Source organism: Numida meleagris, chromosome 5 (genome assembly GCF_002078875.1).
Source record: "Numida meleagris isolate 19003 breed g44 Domestic line chromosome 5, NumMel1.0, whole genome shotgun sequence".
NCBI classification, from domain to species: Eukaryota; Metazoa; Chordata; class Aves; order Galliformes; family Numididae; genus Numida; species Numida meleagris.
Genome location: NC_034413.1, coordinates 62,259,363 through 62,282,066, shown reverse-complemented (window position 1 = coordinate 62,282,066; position 22,704 = coordinate 62,259,363). Strand labels below are relative to the sequence as shown.

The following is a 22,704-nucleotide window of genomic DNA, read 5'->3' as shown; positions in this document are numbered from 1 at the left end:
CACTGCGACCACTAATTGTACCTCAGCCCGTGGCGCTGGCAGCTTGACTCTTTATCTTGCAAACGGAAGAGTTACCAAACAAAATAGTTTCCAAATGGAATGGAGGGGCCAAGGGAGGGAAGAGGAGTGTTTACAAGGAAGTTCCGTAATCCTTGCTGACCTTTAGCCTGGAGCAGCTATTTAAAAAGGCACTTCCAGGTATTTCTGGCCAAGAGCCGCGTGTTAAAAAGCTGCTGTCCCTGTTATAGGCTGCGGGCTGCAACTTAGCAAGCTCTTGTTCCAACTCTGTATTGGTTTATAATGTGATGCCTACGAAAGGCAGAGCTTAAATAGGGTCATCTATTTAGATTACACTTGAAAGAGGAGGTATAAACCATGGCTGGCTGTCTACTGAGCGTGCCTTGGGACAGGGCTGGCAGGAGAAAATACCTGGCGTGTGTATACTTTGTGTGGATGTACATCCACCCGTGGGTTATGTGTGCAGGTATATCTGTGTGTGTGCATGCCAACCAGGGATGCACCTGAATCCTATTCATTAAACTGAAATTTCCTTTTTGGTGAATTGAATTCTCCCATGTTTGCCGGCAGAGTGCACGTACCCCGTGCTTTCTGATGGCAGGAGTTTGTGCCTGGAGGATGAGGAAGGAAAATCAAGGGATCTCTTGGAGGGAACGTGTCAGCTTTTGAAGCGAAGAAATAAAGCACAGTTTCTGCTGAATTAATGCAGGATTGAAGTGATTAAAGCAAAACCTGTAGGGAATAGCTTAGGATGTGTAAAGTCATAGTTATGTTTGGCCAATATTGTTCTTGCATGAGCTAAGCAATTTGTCTTAAAACTTTCAAGCTGATGAGCATCTAATTGTCGTGTTGTTGGCCCGATCTCCATTAACTTCTATCTGCCTTCATGCATTGCCTTTTGCTTGCTTATTGATGCACAGGCCCAGCAAGCAGTGTGAGTCAATACCAAGAGCCGCAGGGTGTGATCTCTGAGCAGATGCCATTCTGCAGCACAAGCCAGTGCAGCTCAGCAATTGTCATCCTGTGGCAATTCCCCAGGGCCAATTTTGGAAGAAATCTAAGCAGAAAATAGCTTGGTCAGGAGCAGCAGAGATGGGGAGCTGAAGAAGTGTGGTGTTCTGCATCCCCTCAAGAGCTGGGTTCTTCCTCTCTACTTTCTCCTGAAGAGGGGCATCTCCTGCCCAAAATGTGGGCTGAGGTGGCTGAAGTAGCCTTTGGGGAGGGGGAATCCCATGAGAGCCATGTCCCTTGTGTTGCTGGTGGCTCGGCTTGGTGGGACAGTCAGAGCTGGGAGCTGAGTATTGCCATAAACATGTAGCCAGAGCCTTTCTCCTGGTGCTGCAGGATGTGCTGCAGGATGTGCTGCTAAGGGCTGATAGATAGTGAGGAAGCATCCTCCTCCTCGTCCTCCTCCAGGGCTGCATTGTGCTACCCCCATCCCAGCCAGAAAATCAGGTCCCAGTTTAGAGCCCTTTGAAGTCAAGCTGTTCCGTGAACATCAAGAGGTTTTGGAGCAGACCTCAGGGGTGACTGGAAGTGCTTGACAAAGGCTGGCTACTCGCTGATTTAATCATAGAATATCCCAGGTTGGAAGGGACCTGTAAGGATCATTGAGTCCAACTCCGTTAAGCGCTAATCATGTCTGAGATAAATTCTTCCCCAAGGCTGCCCTAAACCTGCTGCTCTTCTGGGCATTGTTCTTGGCCGGGAGGGACTCTGCTCTCTATTTTGTCATGCTGGAGATGATTTACATAGTCCCAGTCCTCCTCTCTTGCAGTCCATCTGTTTACACAGTGCATTCCAAGAAATTCATGTTCACATCCATCTGATGTGCCGTCGCCTAGGCTTGGCATCGCTGCTCCTTGATGGAATGCAAACCTTGCATTTTTCAAATAATGTTCGGGCCTCATAGTGAGGAAATGCAGAGGAAATGCTCTGTATGTGTCCCAGGACCCCATGGCCAAGGCTGTCCTTGGGGACACTCCCGAGCTGTGTTTGACATCAGTCAGACAATTTCTGCCTCCTCGATCTTTCCCCCATCCCTTGCTGCACTCCAGCATTGACAAAATGCGGGATTTATCCAGCCCTGCTCTGCTTTTTTTGGCTGTGTGGCTGAAGGAGGGGCTGTGAGCATCTTCTCTGCATTATTTCGTGCCATTTTAGTATAGTAGCTTAGCCCCCGAGCAGAAGATGGTTGTGTCTATTGTTACAGTGCAGAAAAAAGCAGAAATCAGCTGTTGAAAATTCAGTAAGCTTTGGGCAACTCGCTCTGTTTCGCCTGTTCAAAAAATAAGAATAAAACCAGCACGCTAACAAATAGGACGTGCTGGCTGCCAAAGGCTGCATTGTGAGGCCAGGCTGTTCCTGAGTGCCTGCCACGCACAATGTCCCGTTGTGTGCCATGGTGGGAGCTGGCCGGGGGCTGCAGGAGGGCTGGGGGAGGTACTGGGGGAGATGTCCCTGTTCATTGCAGGGAAGGTTGGACCAGATGACCTTTAATTGTCCCTTCCATGATTCTATGTGCTGTCGGCAGCTTTGTGTCCACTGCCTCTCCAGTCTGCTCTTGCTGGTTTCTTGTTCAGCCTGCAGCTGATTCAGTGTAACACTTCCCATCAGCCCTCATCCAAGTCCCTCATTCTCCAGCAGAGCTTCCCTAGAAAACCTGCCCATGTCACAGCACTCCAGCTGTGCTCCAGCCTACAGAACTCTTGCTGCAGTGGCATTTTTCCTGTGCAATAGAGCCCAGGGCCCTCTTTGCAGAGGTTTGAGGTAGGGGTACCATGGTGCTGGTGCTGGGATGTGTGGTCTCACCCAGGGAAGAGGGGACATATGTGCCCGGAGCCCCCAGCCTCTCTCTCCAGGTTGCACTTGGCCCTCTGGCTTCTCTTGGTGACACTTCTGTGTCCTGTCTTCCTTTTGTAAAGCTCCCCCGTGCTCATACGCACATGCAAAAATTCACCTTCTGGTCTTCTCCTTCCCCTTCCAAACTGTCTGTTGCTTACCTCCCAGGAGTTCGGCAGCACGAAGTCCATCCCATCACGGTGCGACTTCCTGCAGAACCTCATTGCCAATGGTTGCGCCGGAGCCATCGAGAACCCTCGCAGCAGCAGTAGCGTGGTGAAGAACGTCCCCCTGAGCAGCAAGGGCTCTGGGCAGACCCACCTGGACGTCACGCAGATCACCCCACAGAAAGTCGCCCTGAGTCTTCGTCCCGGTGAGTCCCAGCAGCTCCCAGCTCCGTGATGGCACGTGGATGGGCGAGAAGCTGGGCAGGACATAGGATCGTAGAATGGTTTGAGTTGGAAGGGACCCTTAAAGGTCATCTAGTTCTACTGGCCTGCCGTGAGAAGGGACACCTGCTGCTTGATCAGGGTGCTCAGAGCCCGGTCCAGCCTGAGCAGGCAGAGGGATGGCTGTACCCATGTCCCTGTGCTCAGTGATGGCGGTGTCTGCTGGCCCCGTGCAGAGCCCATCAGCTTCCATGGTATGCCCCAAACAGAACTGGGGCTGAGGTTTTCTGTGAGAGAAGACAGTGCGCGGTCAATCAGACCCCACCTAAAGCTATCACCTAACCCTTGTGAGCATTTAAAAGGAACGTGCTCAGCTTAAAAATGCACTCTTTGGATGGGAGGAGTTAAAGAAACTTCGGATCCTGAAGCCTGACAGTGCTTGACTCTAAACTGAGACAGCTCCTTATGTAAATTTTTTTTAAAAAGTGTATCTGTTTTCTGTTGGTATGCAAAAGAGCCATGGGATCAAGGCCTGAGATGAAGATGTGAACTTGTGACTCAGAGCTTGGACCATATCCACACCCTTGTTTCATTCCCCTGAGCCATCACTTTTCTTAAGTCTTTTCATTTTAATTGAAAATTAAGAGTGAAAGGCTAGATGGAGCCACGCGAGTATGCTTGTTATCAAAAGTTTTTGCATGGTGGGGGGAGGCTTTAATGTGGGTTCAGAATTCTTGCAGACATTTGGCAGCCGATGCTTCTGAAAGGGGAAAAAAAGCTCTTTATGGCAAAGTTTGTAAGCAAGTATAAAAGCGTGATTCATTATAAGCAGTTGGTGTGGGTTTCTAGGGCTTATGTTTCTGTGACAGCTCTTACGAACATACAGAAAAATGAGATAGGATGTTTTGCCCAAGAGAAACAGCAGTGTGAGCTGGTGCTCGCCCCACCAGTGCTTTTTCAGGAGCTACCAGGGCTACTGGTGGCTCCGGTGTGGCTCTGCTTCTGCAATTCTGTGCTGCTTACGCAACAGGCTTGCTCCCGTACAAAGGGAGTTGTTATTACTGTTATTACTCTGTTCCTTGAGGCAGTCGCTGTGGGAAAGGGCAGGCTCAGCGTTGCCATCTTGCAGGCATGACACCCGGTGCTCAGCACATTCCTTTCCCCACCCCTGGATGTTGGGATGCCCGTGGCTCCAGCAGTGAGGTGGGATGTGGGGTCCATCCCCCTTTGGCTTTCCTGGGGCAGCGTTGCTGGATGCTGGAGCTGCAGTTCCTGCTGGGCCTCCCAGGGAGCCAGGCTGCTCTGCCAAGTTCCCATATGGGAGAAAGACGGAAGGTGGGGCTGATAACCCATCTGGGGTGCAGCACTGCTCTCACTTCACCTGGATGCTGTGCATTGCCATAGCTTGTGGTCTGCTGGACAAATCATAGAGTGGCTTAGGTTGGAAGGGACCTTAAAGATCATCCATTCCCAACCCCCTGCCTTGGGCAGGGCTGCCACCCACCAGATCAGTCTGCCCAGGGCATGTGCCTCGAGCACCTCCAGGTGAACAGGGATGAACAGGGATGGGGCATCCACAGCTTCTCTGGACAACCAGCAGATCTGCAGAAATAGGGAGTGAAGGTGAGGCTGTACTGCTGCTCCTGGGTGCCAACAAATGCAGGCTCAGGGAGGGGCAGGAGTCTTGCCAGCAGCTTTCTGCAGTCTCACCTTTCCAGCTGCTCCTGTGGCTGCAGGACTTGCTCTCAAGTCCCCCAAGTCACTACAGAAGGAGGAATATATCTACATCTTTTTCAAAATATCTCCCATTTTTGCTGGTTTGGTTTTTTTTTTTTTTGATGCAGAGCAGCACACTATCTTACTCAGGGCTGATGACTACCCAAACGCTGGGCTTTGCATCCTCAGTTAAAATCATCCATTCATACTTGAGCTTGAGAGCGGATCCTGAGGGCTGCACCCAAGACAAAAAGGAGACAATATTGGTTTAATTTTGTGCGTATTGTGCATAATACCAATTTTGCTCTCCATCAGGAACTGGTTTTTTTGTGCATGGAGTGTAGGATTTCAAAGACCAGTTGACACAGCAGGCGTGGTGATTGTGTTCTTCTATTCTCAGACTGCTAAGCAGAAGCAGAACAGGGCGAATTGTCAATTGTTTGCTGGTCCCACCCAGGCTGTGAGATCTAGGCATCGTGCAGCAGAAACCACATACTCAAATCTCTGTGCTCAGAGTTGATTCCCAAAGGCCTTACATCCATGTCTTCCCAGGGCAGCTTTCGGATCAAGCATTTAGTTTTTATGACGTTGCTTGTTAGCCCTAGGTCTGGCTATAAGACAGCGTTCTGGTATGAAAAGTACGAATATTGTAACAGGAATTTAAAGCAATGAATGGATTCTTGTTTGTTGTCCATGAAGTCAGCAAGCAGAAGAGGGTTTTGTGGATAATCATGGGTGTCAAGTTTGCATTCTTAAATTGGCCAAAACCAGCTTTTGCAGTTTTTGTGCTGCCTCTGTGTGACAGTATCCAGGAAACATTTCTGAATGCAGTTTTGACTTCTAACACTTCTCAGTAAAAGCCCTAAGGAGAGGATGGTGGTGGTGGTATGTGGGGAAGGAAGGGGCTGTGTAATCCCTAAAGAGTGAGACTAATACTGTACACAGCGAATAATAAATTCTTTTGTACTGACATCACCATACATTAGCAATATTTTCTGTGAGATAATTAATTTGTGCAGTTAGGAATGAAAGAAGCAGCAGCATTGGGATCCTGTTATTTTTGGTGCTTTTTCATGGACTAATACATTCATTACCATCCAGAAGGGTTCAGTGGAGCACCCCAAGTCCTCTTTCTAGCACGGCAATTCCCATCTTAGGACCTGCTCTGGAAGAAGAGTATTTTTTGAAACTGCTGTGTCTGGGGCACTGTGTGCCAAGGGCACGTTTCCTTTTTTCTCAAAGAGTTAAGTGGGGAAAAATGCATCTTGGGGTGGAGATGGCACAGGGCTCAGGGGAGCAGGAACTGGCACCGTGAGGGGCTGCAGGGGATGCTGTGTAGCACTGGGGGTGCTGCTGCTGCCTGCTCATGGGCTGGAAGTAAGTGGGAGCAGCTGTGCTGCTGTGAACAATGAGGAAAACAATAAAACTTTTAGGGAAATGTTTTCACAATAATAAAAAATGTGTGTTTCATTTCTGAGGAAGAGGGAGGAAGCAAAGAGAGTTCTGCGGAACCTGCTGGTGCCTGAAAGTTCAGCCTGGGCTATGAAGGGAGAAGTGGGAAGGAAGGAGGTCTTTAGGTGGCCTTAGCCCCCCCTGAGGACCCACCAAGCTGGAAAAGGGGCTGCAGAGCCAGCAGGAGATTTCCCAGCTGGAGAGTGCTGGGGGCTTCAGTTTGTCCCCTCTCTCAGCTGTTGGTGAAGTGTAAGGCAGACGTTGGCCATGTCCCTTTTGGCTTGAATTCGAGCTCATATTGATGCCAGTTCATGTTTTTCAATGCATGGACTCCTATTCTGGACACCAGCTCAGCCAAAAGAACTTTGCAAAAGGGCAGCACTCATGGGAGGTCAGGGAAAAGGCTTTCCTCAGCTCTTTTCACGTCTCCTCAGCCTGACTCAGTCCTGTCAGCTCCCTCCCTTGTGTTCATCACTTTGGATGAAAGCTTCATCTCCGCTTTGGTACTTCCCCATTTGTCTGCAACATCCTTCTTTTCCCGTTTCACTTCCCTTTTCACCCTGCTTTCTCCAGAGTGATGGGGATGTGACACTTTTCCTGGGGAGAAGTCCTTCTGAAAGGTGTTCCTTCTGTGTCTGCCTCAACCTGCCTTCCAGGCACAGCCCAGAGGACATCTTGCCTTCACCTCATGTTTTTCCTGGCCCTCTTCCTTCTCCTGCTCCACCTCCTTTCCTTCTTGTGCAGGGCTCGCTTGCTTACCCGTTAGTCTCCTAAGGAATGGACTTGAAAAAGCTTGTTCCCCTTAGCCCTCTTAGTTTGCGAGAGACCTGTCTGCTCTGCACAGGTAAAAAAAAAATAAAAAAAAATAGCACACAGTCTGGACTTGATGTGTGCTAGGGGTTTTCCTGCAGCGCTTTTCACTGCTCTCAACTCTTGTGTGTGTGTGCAGGTGACCGGACCTCCTTCCGAGTTCAGGTCCGGCAAGTGGAGGACTATCCCGTGGACCTGTACTACCTGATGGATCTCTCCCTGTCCATGAATGACGACCTGGACAATATTCGCAATCTGGGGACCAAGCTTGCTGAAGAGATGCGAAAGCTCACTAGCAATTTCCGGCTGGGGTTTGGCTCTTTTGTGGACAAAAACATTTCTCCTTTCTCCTACACAGCACCAAGATACCAAAACAATCCCTGCATTGGGTAAGTGGTAGGTGCTCCCCAAAGGGAGAAGCCCAGTGCTGGCCCTGACAGGGCTGGACAGTCTTTCCTTGCAGTTCTGGCTTTAGGCACTGAACCACGCTTTTGGGACTGTGTGGTAATGCTCCAGAGCCATTCAAAATAGGGCAATTTCCAATTTTGCAGCGGCTTTCGGGTTTACTCTGCATCTAGACACGTGAAACTCTTGTGCCAGGAATCCAAAGTTATTTTTAAATACCTGAAGAGGATGCAGACATTGCAGGCTTTTTTTTTTTTTTACAGGCTTTGAGAAAGGGGAGCAAGAGCCAGAAATTCCTGATTTCTGATCCTGGCTCTGAGTCATAGTTTGGCCCTGAGCAGGTCAATTAAGCTCTTCTTCTCCACTTCACAGATAAGGAGACCAAAGCAGTGCAGTTCTTTCCCAACAGAAGTGTTTGGGGGAAGTGAGATTTGGAAGGGCCTGTGAGACTGATTAGTGAGTATTTGTAAGGCATTCTGAAGATGTCAGGCAGCTTCCGTCATCTTTATTGCCGTGGAAGGAAAGCAAACTGGCAATTGCAACAGACACAAATAATGCAGTTTGCTTTGCAGTGTTATCAGAGCCTTTTTTTTTTTCCTTGTTAGTAGCTTTCTTAGTGTCTTTTTGTTTGACTTGTAACAGCCAGAGGATCTAGTCTGTTGAATCAAGGATTATGCCAGAGTGAAATAGGCTGACGTGAAGGGTGTGCAAGCTCAGATGGATTTGAATGTTGGCATGTAAGGATGGATACAGCAATGAGTCATAGAATCATTAAGGTTGGAAAAGACCTCAAAGATCACCAAGTCCAACCCCAACCCATCCACATTGTGCCCACTAACCATGTCACCCAGTGCCACATCTACCTTTTTCCTGAGCACCTCCAGAGGCAGTGACTCCGCCACCTCCCTGTGCCAGTGCCTCACCACTCTTTCCGAGAAGAGATTTTTCCTAATATCCAACCTGAAATGGCCTCCTGGGAGAATGTCGCTTTTGACACTTACTTTTGTGCTCCTCATCCTGCCACTTCTCCACATCCCTTTTTGGGGTGCTCTTTACTGCTGTAAGGGCAGTAGAGTTAGCCCTTTTTTGTGAAGCATTTGGAGATACTTAGGCTGTAAGATCACACCACAGACACCAAGTTTTATGAGTGTGTTTGCTCTAACTTTTCTACGTGAGGCAATTTAAAGAGAGCTTTCATCAGCTGTAAGTCTCTTGCCATCTTCTGGCATTCACTGTATATTTGGCATCTCATCACCTGTTGACCAGACAAAATTATCCACGCACTTTTTTCATCGGTTCTATCCAGAGAGGAAAGTCAATTGGATGGTGATTTTGATGCTAAAAACTCATGCTTTGGCTGTGAAGCATAGCCACAAATCTGGAACTCCTTGACTTTGGTGCCCTTGCACGTGTTTATGGTGGGATGAAAGTAGGTAAGTCAGAGGAAAGTACAAAGCTTGTTTTGGAGCTTAGGGAGCCTACAGTGCTTTGATGAAAGCCCTGGCTAGTGAAGGAGTACTTTCATCTGTCACTTTTTCTTCAAACACTTCCTCTTGCTCAGAGTATCCAGGTTGTGCAGTATTTTCCATTCTGCATCCCTTGCACGCCTAACTTTGGGATGCTGCTGTAATGGAAACCACCTGGCTGACAAACCTGGCTGTGCACAGACGAGTGGCTCTGCACGAGCTGTTCGCTGACATCACAGCACCATGTCCTGTGCTCTGCTCAGATCTTCCCCTGCCCCTGAAATTTGGCATGGCCTCAGGGGTGCATGCAGTCATCTTCTTCATCCTCATTTGCTGCTGCACTAAGGCTTGGCTGCTGTGCTCAGGAGGCTGGATATGCTAGATCCATGCATGGTGGTGTGGGTGGGTTTGCACAGTAGGGACATGCACGTGGCACGCAGCCTCTGGCATGGGAGGGATTAGAGCTACCAGCAGTGGTAAACTTTAACTGCTCCTTTGTTAGAAAGCCTCTTAGAGCCTACCCACAGTGGGTCATTTTAAATTGTTCTCTGCTTTCTATCTCTGAAGATAAGAGTGACCTACTGCAAGTGCAACTCTTTTGCAAACACATTTTCTTCTTAACTCTTCTCCTCCCTCTCCCCTGCCCATGCTCACCTCCTGCCCACACTGCAGGACTCGCTAAGCTCAGGGCTCCCAACCACACCATGAACACCAAACCCATGAGGTTTGTTGCCTCCTGGCTGCCTTGCAAGGTTTCCTGGCAGCCTCTCTGTGTCGTTTCTCCATGCTGCTCCTTCCTTGCTGCTCCAAGCTAAGCAGGGGTGATGGCGTTTGCTGACCTGCCTCGCAGGGAGAGTGGGAGGATGTGTGAGTGATTAAGTAGGTGCATGCCCACTGTATTGCTGTGCTGGGGGCTCTAGTGTGGAAATTGCTGTGATTTATGGGCACTGAAGCCCCACAGCCATATGGCCCCAGTGCTTGGTGTCTCCACTTGAACCTTATATGCAGACATTCAGTCCGGATGAAATCTCTGGAAACTCCAGCTGCTCAAAGCTGATGCAGGATGGAAACAGAGATAGGCTCTACTCTTTGTTTGCAGATAACTAGTCAGAAATCAGAGCATCCAAACCATGAAGTCTGGTGGAAGGCTCAAAGATTTGGAGGCCTGCATGGCGGAGCTGGGAGCTCCTACAGCTTGTGGCTCCTGGTGGGATTGATGCCAGCTAACTGCTCCTCCTCTGCTCCTCTTACAGCTATAAGCTGTTCCCAAGCTGCATCCCCTCCTTTGGTTTCCGCCATCTCTTGTCCCTGACGGACAAAGTCGACCGTTTCAATGAAGAAGTGCAGAAGCAGAAGGTGTCCCGGAACAGGGATGCTCCAGAGGGCGGTTTCGATGCAATCTTGCAGGCTGCTGTGTGCAAGGTGAGTCACGCTGCCTTCTGGGTTTTTAAAGCAAAGTAAAAGAGGGGAAGTTTCTTTAACTGTATTCTTGGATCCAGCTTCAGTGTCTAATTTCTTGGAAGGAATGAGTAAATTTTTCTTGCAGAAACCATGAAAATTGCATTGAAAAGTAGATGTTTTTATGTGCTTTTGTGCATGAAGAGGCATAGTAGAAATGCATCTCCCTTGCTGTCACCATCCCACAAGGGACAAGCCCTCTCCCTGCAGTGCACAGCTAGGTTTGCATGCTGTTCTCACTGCAAGATTCTTGCTCAAAATCCTCCTGGAGCAAGTAGTTGGGTTGCTCCATATCCCTTTGTGAGTTGGGGATGAAAGCCAACGTGTCCACTCCCCTGGGCGGTGCGGCTGTGCTGCCCTGCTCTCCAGGGAGAGCCCAGGCTGCCTTTTCCCCTCTGACACACAATTTGGTTTTTGCCCAGCTCAGCCATGCACAGTCCTATTGGTAGGTCCTGTTTTCTTGTGGGTGTAGATTTTGGGAGCCAGAAGATAAGCATCATCCATGGGAGCGGTGGGATGCAGGCTTGTGCAACAGGCCTGAGTGGGAACGCAGATCTCCCTTTGTTCACGCTGGGAGCTCAACAGGACTGAGCCTGCCCTGTTGGCTCTGACGCCTCAGAGCAGACATCTCTCCTCTCCCAGCCTGGCACAGGTGCTGCTGCTGGCGCTGGGACAGCGCTGCTCCAGGGCTCCTGTAGGTACAAAGTTCATCGTGTGGCTGAGAGGTGGCACTAGAGCAGGGACGTCTCGGAGCGGTGACTCAGTTGTGCCACCCTTCGTGTGGCTCTTTGCGGTTTCTCCATCGCATTTTCCTTACTGCAGAAATGGGACAGGATTTTCTTACAGCGCAGAAATGCTGCACAGAGCATCGCTTGGGCTGTGCTTCCTGAGCCCCATAACCCCAAGGGGAGCTTTGTTCCCCTTGCAGGTCCCGCGGTGGTAATCTGGGGTCTGTCTGTGGCTGTGGGGTGGGTTTCCCCATTGCCACCGGTCTGCAGTACCCTGCTGCCTCTCCTGGCATGCTCCAGCTCTTCAAGCTTTCACCCTTTAGAGCATTTGAGACCCTGTGAGCACTTAAAGGAGCCATTTGTAGCATCCCAAGGGAGGTCCGTTGGCAGCCCCAGTGTCAGAGTGCAGTGTTCTCCCCTGCAAGCACGGAGGTGGGAGAAACAGTACCTCATCTGTCGGCGAGGTGTTTTCGTGCTGTAATTCATATCAAGCGTTTTTTCTGCGTGAGCTGCTGTAAGAGCTCCGTAATGCTCCAGTCATTTTTTGGCTGAGGCTTTAAACTGAGGAGTGGGGAGAGCTTGCACAGCTAATACAGACTAATAACTGGTCCGTGTTTGGCTCCTCTCTGAAAGATGGAGAGATGGTAAATGTTATTCTGGAGGCAATGAAAGAGCCAGAGACAATAAGCCTTTATGCTGATGCTAGAATAGTTAGCCAGGAATATTAATCAACTTTCTGTAATTACATTTTCCATTTGCAATACTTTGGTTTTCTGCCATCTTGAAGTGCAGACATCGTAGGGCTTGGTGGCACATGTCAGTTGCAGATCGTATACACAGAGCTGCAGCAAGGAGGGGATGCTAGGTTATAAAGTAAAGTGTCTTATGAGCTGCTTTTGGTCAGCGCTCCCTAGGCAATACATTTAGCATAAATTTAGATGCTTACTTCAGACTTGGAAGCGCTGATAGCAGTCCGGCTGCCTTTTCAATTGGGTTCGGAGGGCTGGGATGTGCCGAGGCAGCTGTGGCAGCTCTGACAGCGCTGACTGTGGGAGCGGGGCAGGATCCGTTCCTGCGTGGCCCTGCAGAAACACGTCCTGCCCCTCCACACTGCCTCAGGTCAGGTCCCACCCTGCCTTTCAAACCTTCGTATCCCACGGGGATTAAAACCGGGGCCGGCGTCAATGCAGATTGCTGTTCAAAAATCACGGGCCAGTAAAAATAAATGAAAACCTCTTTGGTTGTTTGTGTTAAGCAGAGCAGAGGGCTGCATGTCTTGCGGGGAGCCGCATTTCCCAGCGCTTTGGAGCCGCTGGCAGAGGCAGTGGGAGATGCTGCAGCTGCTCGGTGCCAGCCTCTCAATTTTTCTACCCGTCTCCGGCAGGCGTGCAGATTTTGCAATGTGTTGGTGTTTGCTGCGTTGGCTCGAAGCACCATGCTGCTTTGGCATCAGGTTGGGTGCCCCAGCTGAGATATCCTGCCCAGATTTCTTCAGCATTTCTGTGTGCTTGGCTTAAGTGTGAGAATGGGGTGAGTCTGTGTATGAAGAGGTGCGTCGCCCTTGGTGGAAAAAGTGGTGCCAGCAGGCAGAAAAACAGAGGCATCATGCCTGAGGTGGCTGCATAACTGTTGTCTGAATGAAGCTCGTTTGGTTTGGGCATAGCACACGTCTAAGCAAGTGGAATCTGTGGTTTTTGTCTCAGTCCTTAAAGAAGTCTGCTTTGGGTACCTGAAGGAAAGTGAGTTGGATGGGCTGCTGGTTGGGTGCCTGTCTGGTGGCTGAGTGGTGCAAGAACTTGCATTGTCAGAGCCGTAATCACTTTTGGGTTTCAGCCTTTTATCCGGTGGGATTGCTTCTGTGTAATGCCTCCTGCTTCCCAGAGCAAAAAAGCCCTGTTGCTTTCTGACCTGGATGTCAATGTGCTGCTACACGGCACACCTGTCCTACCAAAAAGGGCTTCCTCTGGCCATACTTGCATTGCAAGGCTCTTGAAAATGCCCTTAAAGAAAAAATACATCTTGCACTAGGCAAGAAAAGGAAGTAGAGTCTGGGGTAGTTCTCCTGAAGCTGTATTTAACAGAAAGGTCAGCAGGCTGTGGGCTGTGACTCAGATCAGCAGCTGAAAATTGTGGTGGCAATCATGGTTACACTTTTGTGCGCACTGCCAGCTCATCATCACCCCACCAGTGGTTTCCATAGGAAATGCCTGCAGGCAAGCTGCAGAAGTTTGTCGGCTGGCATGTGAATGTAGTCTGAGGTAGATTTCAGATGTTACTAAGTAAGCTGAGCAGCGAAATCCAGAGGAGTTGGGAGTTCATGTTTTCAGATGTGGGTTGCTTCTGGGTGCCCCTGGCTCCATGCTCTGTGCACTGTGGGGGCACAAGCTGGAGGCCAGAGCCATCCACAAGTGTAGGTGGAGAGAGCTGCTGTCTGATGGTTTCCAAAGGTTTCCTTTTGGCTCCCCTGTTTCCCTCCACTTCTATTGCAACAGGCAGCTTCAGCATGCTTGCTTAGGCACGGATCTACTTGGGCTGGTGCGGAGCTTGGGGAGCACTGTGGGAGGGAAGCAATTAGCATCCAACTCCTGTGCCTTTCCATGCAAAAACACTTTCCCTGCAGATCTGTCCATGCTCAGACAGTCAAGACAGTCACAACGCCTGTTCCTTGCACAGATGGGATGCGGGCGAGGGCCTTGCTTCCTGTGCTGCAGCACAGAAGCTGCTTTTCCAAGCAGGCTGCAAGGAAAATGCTGAGCGGGGCTGGTGCAGCCCTCGTGCTGCATGCAGCAGCGCGGCCGTTCCGCCGAGCTGAGGAAACGAGGTCAGATGAAACGCGTGCAGAGGAATTTGGCAGGTCTCCTCTGGCTATAAAAGCAGCTGAAATTCTTATTCTTGGATCGGGGTAGAGAAGGTCTGGTGGACAGTCCACATACCTCCTCATGCCTTTTTAAGTAACTGCATTGGAGGGAGGTGCTGGGAAATGCCAGAGGGGCCCCAACATCTTGTTTTCTCGCCAGATATGGGTGGACAGATGCATGGCGCTCTACTAATTAATGTTAACGAGGCCTTTTCTTCTGCCTCAGGAGAAGATTGGCTGGCGGAAGGAGGCATCCCACCTGCTGGTCTTCACGACGGATGATGTGCCCCACATAGCCCTGGATGGGAAGCTGGGGGGGCTGGTGCAGCCCCACGATGGCCAGTGCCACCTGAACGAGGCCAACGAGTACAGTGCATCCAGCCAGCTGGTGAGCGGGCACGGGGAACTCGGGGTGTCAGCGGGGCCTGTGCTGCTCTGGGCACCGTTTGCTCCTGACTCCGGCAGCTTTTGGCGAGCACAGCCCCTGATGAGTGTGGTTTCACCCTTCCCCTCGGGCATCTCCGCTCAGTGAATGCTCTTGTGATGCTCAAAGATGGGTTTGGAGACCAGCAAGTTTTGTCAGGATTCAGTGACAGTGAGGGAAATGTAACTTGGCACGCTGAAGTGCATCATCAACTGCAAAGTGCCCAGGGATTGTCAGGCTCTCAGCGGGGAGGCTGAGCCCACCTTGATGTGGCTGTGGCCGCGGTGCTGATCCTATTCACAGCCTTTGAGCACAACCCTAACTTAGATCTTAGAACTAAATAAACAGACCAGCCCCTTTTTCCCCCCCTTTATTTAAACTCAGTGGAGGAAACTTCTCTGGTGAATGAGCACTTGTCTGCTGCCTAATTATCACATCCTCCTGCAGAATGGTGCTTTATCCAGCAGGTCACAAGCACTAATTATGATTTTTGTTCCTGCAAACACCACTCTGTAACGAGAGGTGTTTCTGGATGGCTGCCTATGGCTCCTTGGAGAACCCCCTGTCCACAGCCCGTGCAATCTTGCAAGTGTTTGCATTCTGGAGTACAGCTGCTGTACTGGAGCTGTGCTGGGGAGCTGGCGTGGGGATGCTGTCTCAGTGTTTATCTGAGTCTTGGAGGCTCTAAATCAGTAGAGCAGCATTGCCAAAGCAGCTTGGGGTCTGAAACTCGAGTTTCAAAGCTTTTGAGATGAGCACTAGTTCATCATATTGTTGCTTGTTGGTTGCTAGAATGGTATCTTCCTGCCAGTCCTTCTTTCTCTGAGTTCTGCAGAATTGAAGTTTATCATCATCTCTTCATGGCTCTACCATGCATCAAGAGCAGGCAATGGATATTTCAGCTTTCAGAGAAAAACCACACATTTCTGCTTAGTGCAGTTCTAGATCATGGTCTTGTCTTGCATCCCTGGAGGTAGAAACGAGGTTATTACGCATGTACTTAGGCTGATGGCAAAGTGGAAAGAGGAGGGAAAAAAAAATTGTTTCAGGTATTGCTGTGGCTCATGGTGTCATACATTCTAATGATAGATGCAGCAGAAATATTTAGGGGGTGACAGATTTACCAGAATGCCAGAATGTTTCTGCTATTTCAGTTGTGGATGTAGTGGTGCATCAGGGACTTCACACTGCAGTGAAGTGCCCAGGTTTTGCTGCTGGGAGGAGAAGAGTAATGGAATTATTCTTTGTGCTACCCATCAGTCTTTCTGTGTTTTTCTTTTTTCTTTTTGCCCCTAGGATTATCCTTCCCTGGCGCTCCTTGGTGAGAAACTGGCTGAAAACAACATCCACCTGATTTTTGCTGTTACAAAAAGCCATTATGTCCTGTACAAAGTAAGTGCTGCTGAGCCACCCGTGGGCAGGGCTTAGGGTCCCTCTTGAAAGCATCTTCGCCACAGTGCCCTTAGGTCACACCAGCTTGGCACAGCTGTCACCTCTCCCTTCTAGCGCCCAGAGCGCAGTCATTCAGTGAAAAGCGCTAAAGCTGCTTAGCGCAAACAGATCTCTGTGGTAGTGAGCGTCTACACACCTAAAATAGACCCTAGCCTAATCTTGCCAGCCGTGCAGCAGACGGGAGAGCAGAAACCTGTTCAGCCCATTCCGCTGTGACTCAATCCCATTGCCTAATCCAGCACGGTGCTGCTGTCCAGCTGTGTTTTTCCATCGCCCCAGCCCCAACCTGAGCTTTTTTGCCATTCTCACGGCAGGAGGCTCTTCCCCAGGGCTGCCTCGTGGCAGGAGCGGGTGGGGGGATGTGTGGATGCAGGTCGGGTGTTTGGAAGTACATACTCTGCACTGAGCCAGGCAAGCAGCGAGGTGGTGGAAGTCTCCATGGGGCTGGGGGCTGAGCTCATGCTCCACACCCGCTCCCGGGGAAGCTCGGCTGCCACATCGCATTGCATTGCAGCGCGTTTTCCGCTTGTTGTCTTTTCAAGAACTTCACTGCCTTGATTCCTGGGACCACGGTGGAGATTTTGCACAAGGACTCCAAGAATATCATCGAGCTGATCGTCAAGGCCTACAACGTAAGTGTGTTTTAGCACCACAGCTGCTGTGGTGGGAGCGCCAAGAGCTGAGCTTGCTCGGCCCTGCCTCGTGTGCTCCACCCAGGCTTGGCTGCATCTCTCTGGTCCTGTCCACAGTGGGTCACTGCTGACGTGCTTGCATCCACCCTGGGGAGGGAAAGGAGCTGCTTGTCCTCTTTAGGATGATGCTGATGGTTGAGCTGATGTCATCTCTTGGGCCCTTGCTGGGCTGGCAAGGAAGTAAAGCGCTTCTTGGGTCTTCCATGCATGAGCTGGAGCAGGAGCACAGGGCTGTCCAAAGAAGCCTGCAGCAAAGCAGGGGTTTGGTCTCACATCTTTTATGTGTAGGATTGCACCATAAATGCAAGCCGGATTTAATAGTTGTCACAGACTGCCCTGCTGTTAGAAAAATAGACCATTTCTTTGCTATTTGATGCACAGTGACCTCTCAGGGACATGACACAGCTTGAGTGGCATCCTTGGGTTGGTCATAGCATCTCTGTGGTGATAAGGGGAGCAGAGTGACCAGAAGCAGCTAGATAGCAAGCTAGTAGGATAGCTATCTGCATTTCTGTTGACTTCTTGCTGGATCCTTATGGTTCAGCTCTCTGCTTCTAGGAGGATGTTGGGTGCGTGAGATGTGTGACTCAGTGTGACCATGTGTGAAAGTCTGTTGTGGAAATACTTTGTCTCTGGTGTCTCCTGCTCATCTCTGAAGGTATTGCAGGCCGGAGGGCCACCAAAGAGCACAGCAGCAAAACCCCTCTAATAGTGGCTGCAGTGCTTTGAGGAGGTATGCTGTGTTACAGTGCCAAGTGGCTAATAATAATTGGCATTTCAATTAGGCTAATAGTACTACCCTGTAAGGCTGATAAGAAATCTTGGTGTTTGCATCAGAACATAAGAATGACCCAGGTAAGGTCATACCATGTCCTTCTGACCTGGTGTCCTGTGTTCTGTAGCCTTTGTCTTCCTTGGACACCACTCACAATGCGTCACTTCCTTTCACATTAATACTTATAAACAGAGTTTTCCCTTTATTTTGTTTTGGCTTAAGAAGTCTGGGTTGTGCAGCAGAGCGGAGAGATGAGAAGAAGGAAGGGGATAGGAGCATACCAAAATATCACTGATAGAGAACATTTTTCACTTTAAAATGTTTCACAAAGAAAGAGATTTTACATTATTTCACCACGGAAAACCTGGTATTTGCTACTGACATATCCAGAATGGTCTGGCATTTTCTCTTTAGAGGGGGAAAAAAATGTTTTTCTGACCAGTTTGTGCTGAATCAAGAAAGGACAGAGTTGCTGATTCAGTTTCAAGTGTGGTTTTATGCCGCCTTTGTGCAGTACGAAAGGCATCACGGGATGGATGCCAGCATCACGCTCTGCACTCTTCCAACAGACTTTGCTATGGAGGAGGTGCAGATGTGCGCACAAAGCTCTGACCTTCAGCTCAGAGATGAAGCAAATGGTCCATTTGTGGTTGAGTATGTTTCCTTTTTTGTTTTGTTGTGTATGCATATCTTTCCAGTACGGGCTTCAGTGTTCATCATGACCCTTGTAGAGTGCATAAACCATCCCCAGGTGCTCCGGTCCAATTCCAGGTATTGTTTTGCATCTTGGTGCACAGATGTCCTGGCTGCCTTCTGAATACAACAGAAAATACCAAAGCAGAGTGCTCTACGAAAGAAACCTGCCTGCCTATATTAACCTGACAACTTTCTTTCTCGCTGTGTTTCCAGAGCATTCGGTCCAAAGTAGAACTCACTGTCTGGGACAGCCCTGAGGACATTGGCTTGACCTTTACTGCCACGTGCCAGGATGGACAGTCCTACCCTGGGCTCAGAAAATGTGGAGATCTCAAGATAGGAGATACGGTGAGTCCATCTCTCTGCACATCCTGGATGTCCATCTTCCTGTGCTAGCCTCAAAAACATGGTAATGTAAAAACTCACTGAGACCAGCTCTGCCAACTGAACAGCTGTTCCCTCTTCATGGCAGGGGAGTTGGACTAGATGGCCTATAAATGTCCAGCTCAAATGATTCTGTGATTCTGTTATTCTGTGAAGTCCAGATGCACCTGAACACATTGGGCATGAGCCTACCTCATGTGCAGGGCTGGAGGGCACGTTGTCACCTGGCATCAGCACTGCACTGCAGGGCCAGCTGGTTCAGCTTGGCTGGGAATCCTGAGCCCTTCTCCAGGCCTTTGCTGTTTGTGAGGACTCATTAGCAGGATGATTTCCTTATTTGAGAAGAACGGCTTTAAAAACATACCAGAGTACTAAGCACTTGGGCATTTAAAAATAGTTTGGAAGAATAAACAGTAGCTGAACTTTTACCCCTCCAAATAAGGGCCATGAGAAGTGTTAAAAAGGGAGGTGGCCTCAGCATTTTAGCTGACATTACTGGATTTCAGCTCAGCGGGTAGAATCAGTCCCTGGAGCTGTGCCAACCATAGGCACGTGCCCTTCTGATGTCCCCAGCAAAGCCAGGGCCCCTGGAGCAAGAGCATTAATCTGGTGGCTAAGCCTGGGTTCTGGGCTTTGGCATAAAGACAGAGCTCACCCAGCTGCTGCAGCTTGTCCCTGCAACCCCGTCCTGCTCAGCAGCTTCTATGAAGACCAGGGTCTAGCTCCTGTGAGCAGCTGAGAGAGCTTCCCCTAGGGGATTAACAATGGCACTGGGTCCTGACCTGCTGGGGTTTGGTGCTGGTGCTGTGTGGAAGGGAGCAGGGTGATGCCCGGAGCTTGCTTTCTGATGTAACGGCCTTAAGTTGTGCCAGGGGAGGTTCAGGTTGAATATTAGGAAAAATCTCTTCTCGGGATGAGTGTTGAGGCATTGGCACAGACTGCACAGGGAGGTGGTGGAGTTACCGTCCCTGGGTATGTTCAAGAACCATGGAGATGTGACACTGAGGGATATGGTCAGCGGGCATGGTGGGATGGGCTGGGTTTGGATTTGGTGTTCCATCCTTAATGGTTCTATGATTCTACGTCCTCTGCAGTTTATGTGTGCTCCCTAATTGGGGCTTTATGAGTGATGCAGGTCAGGATTCCCACAAAACGCACTAAATCCTTCACCTTGTAGACACCTTGGGTCCTCGTGCTGTGCTGGCTAGATCTGTGCTGGTACTTACTTTCAAGAAAATGTCGTATTTTTGCTGTTATGAAAACCTGGCTGTTTGCTAGACTTTTGCCCCGGTTATTTCATGCAATAGACAGACTCCCTCCTGCCTCACAGAAACCAGCGGTCTGTGATGGAGAACATTAATCCTCATGGGTGATGGTAGTAAGCCATGAAACTTCACTCGAATGCCTGTGGTATCTTTTGAAATGAGCTACCCACGGAATAATGAACGCTTTGATGAGGGCTGAGATGTGGGTTCAGCAAGCAGAAGCTGTGGGGGCATGAAGATGGTGAGGAGTGTGGCTGCACAGTTATGTGGGGCTCCCCTCACACAGCACCAGCACTTCCCTCTTGGTGGTTCTCCCCTTGGCATGTGGTTTGCGGGGGTGAAACGCCAGCTTTGTGCCTGTGCTTATCTTGCTTGTGTCACATGTGGCCCATATGGGGAACCAGAGTGGCGGTGAGGGGTGAGGAGGAGGCCAAAACGTCGATGGGCTATCAGGGCGCTGAGGTGCCCACATGAGATGTGGGGTTGGGGTGGTTCATCCACACCTGGCAGGCCATTTTGGGCCGCACACTGACTCCCCCCTCATCCTCTCTCCCCAGGTTTCCTTTGAGGTGTCAGTGGAGGCCCGCGGCTGCCCGGCCGAGGACACCTCCCATGTCTTCACCATCAAGCCGGCCGGCTTTCGTGACACACTGGAGGTGGCCGTCACCTACAACTGTCTCTGCGGCTGCACCGGCCATGCCGAGCCGGCCAGCGGCAAGTGCAGCGGCAACGGGACCTACGCCTGCGGCCTGTGCGAGTGTGATGCCGGCTACCTGGGGGCCCGCTGCGAGTGCGAGGAGGGGGCCGGTGGGGAGACCCAGCCCGGGCTGTGCCGTGAGGTGGAGGGAAAGCCCGTCTGCAGCGGGCGGGGGGAGTGCAGCTGCAACCAGTGCGTCTGCTACGAGAGTGAGTTCGGGAACATCTATGGGCCCTTCTGCGAGTGCGACGACTTCTCCTGCGCCCGGTACAAGGGAGTCCTCTGCTCAGGTAGGTGCCATCCCACCCCGCACCCTCCGCTTTGCTCGGGCTGCAAAGTCGTGGCTTTGGTGTTGATCTTTAGGGAGCGGGTTTCCTGAAGTGGGTCCAGAGGGAGGCCATGAGGATGCTCCAAGGGCTGGAGCAACTCTTCTACTAAGAAAGACTGGGGGAACTGGGTTTGTTCAGCCTGGAGAAGAGAAGGCTCCGAGGAGATCTCATTGTGGCCTTCCTGTACATAAGGGGACCTTATAAACTGGAGGTAGAATGACTTCTTATGTGGTCTGATAGTGATAGGACAAGGGAGAACGGCTTTAAGCTAAAAGAAAGGAGATTTAGGTTACATGTGAGAAAGAAATTATTTACTCAGAGGGTGATGTGGTGCAGGCTACCCAGGGAGCTGGAGGTGCCCCATTCCCTGGAGGTGCTCAATGCCAGGTTGGATGAGGCCCTGGGCAGCCTGGCAACCAGCCCACAGCAGGGGGTTAGGACTGGTAGGCTTTAAGGTCTCCTCCAACCCAACCATTCTGTGATTCTATTAAAACCCTCACAGGCTTGGATTCTCCCAGGCTTTGTCTTGCCTTCTTAAGTTGGATTTCTCCACTTGTGCCATGTGCCTGCATAGAAACCATCTTTTTTTGAAGATAACACATTTGAAGCGATCCCCTGGTATGAGGCAGGTGAAAGGCAGGGCTGAGTTTCCGTCTGTTACTCATTAGATAAAACTTGTGTTGGAGATTCCTGAAGATACTTTACATGCAGATTTTTCTGCCCACTGGGAAAACAAATCATCCACTGGTCAAGATATAGCTGGTCTGTTTTGCTTGAGCAAAGGCAGAGGAGCTGTTTAGCGGTGTTTGCTAAAAAGGTTTTAACACCTTGTCAGTCTGAGGTCATGCAGTTTATCTTGCACACAGCCCTAAGATATAATTCTTCCACCTGGAGCTGGGTAAAATGTTACTCTTCAAAACTTGTTTCTTTTCAAAGTGAAGTGTTTCCTCAAGTGAAAATCTCAGACCAAATTTCCAAAATGCTGCGCAGGTTTGTGTTAGCTCCCTTGTTAGTAGAGTAAGCTCGGAAAAGCAGCTGATTTTCACTGTTCTCTGGAGAAGTGGAGGGATTTTTCCCCACTATGCCTTACCCTGCAGGTTTCTGAGTAAGTGACGGGCCACCCCTGTGTTGTGCATGTATGGAATCATAGACTCAGTAAAGTTGGAAAAGACCACTAAGATAAACAAGTCTAACCCCAGCCCATCCCCACCATGCCCACTGACCATGTCCCTCAGTGCCACATCTACACAGTTCCTGAACATCTCCAGGGACGGTGACTGCACCACTCCCTGGGCTGCTGGAGGCAGTTGTGTTGGTAGGCAGGTAGGGGCTGTTGGGGCTCATTTTCCTGCAGACTGGCCAGCAGTGTTTCTGCATTGTCTGCAGATGAGAATGGTGGTCCCCTGGATTTTGGCAGCAGCTGGAAACAGCACCATGGCAAGTTGTGTGTCTTCTGCTGCACCTGCTTTCTTCTGTCCTAGTGGAGGGTTGCTGATGGTGAGAGGAAGGGCAGAGCTGCTTTGGGATGTGCCAGTTTTTAAGTCATTTAAAAGTCCTTTTTATAGCTGTGAAAGAAAACCAAAGCATAAGCTGAGGCCAAGCAGCAACAAGGGTGGGCTGGTGGGGTGGTTCTCACCATGCTTCTTGGTATTTTATTGTTTTGTAGCCTTTTTTTCTTCTAAATTCCAGCCATTACAATGCTAAATCTGAGCTGTAGCAAGCATCCATAATGTGTTGAGGTAGTTTTGTCAGCCTGAGGGGCCTGGGGCTTCTCCAGCTCACCAAAAGTGCCTGAGCTTGCACAGCAGCGTGGTGTGGGGTGTGCCCCAAACTGCCCCTAAGGAGCAGCA

General features: G+C 50.2%; 1 protein-coding gene across 1 annotated transcript in view; it reads left to right on the top strand.

The window, feature by feature from the left end:
* The window catches only part of ITGB5 (integrin subunit beta 5), a 40,724-nt gene that overhangs the window by 3,766 nt on the left and 14,254 nt on the right, over positions 1 to 22,704 (top strand). The window contains exons 3-10 of the mRNA XM_021400225.1: positions 3,028 to 3,232; positions 7,366 to 7,615; positions 10,351 to 10,519; positions 14,367 to 14,528; positions 15,861 to 15,956; positions 16,559 to 16,648; positions 18,393 to 18,527; positions 20,386 to 20,815. Coding sequence (XP_021255900.1) covers positions 3,028 to 3,232; positions 7,366 to 7,615; positions 10,351 to 10,519; positions 14,367 to 14,528; positions 15,861 to 15,956; positions 16,559 to 16,648; positions 18,393 to 18,527; positions 20,386 to 20,815 — 1,537 coding nt within the window. The remainder of the gene's footprint in view (positions 1 to 3,027; positions 3,233 to 7,365; positions 7,616 to 10,350; positions 10,520 to 14,366; positions 14,529 to 15,860; positions 15,957 to 16,558; positions 16,649 to 18,392; positions 18,528 to 20,385; positions 20,816 to 22,704) is intronic.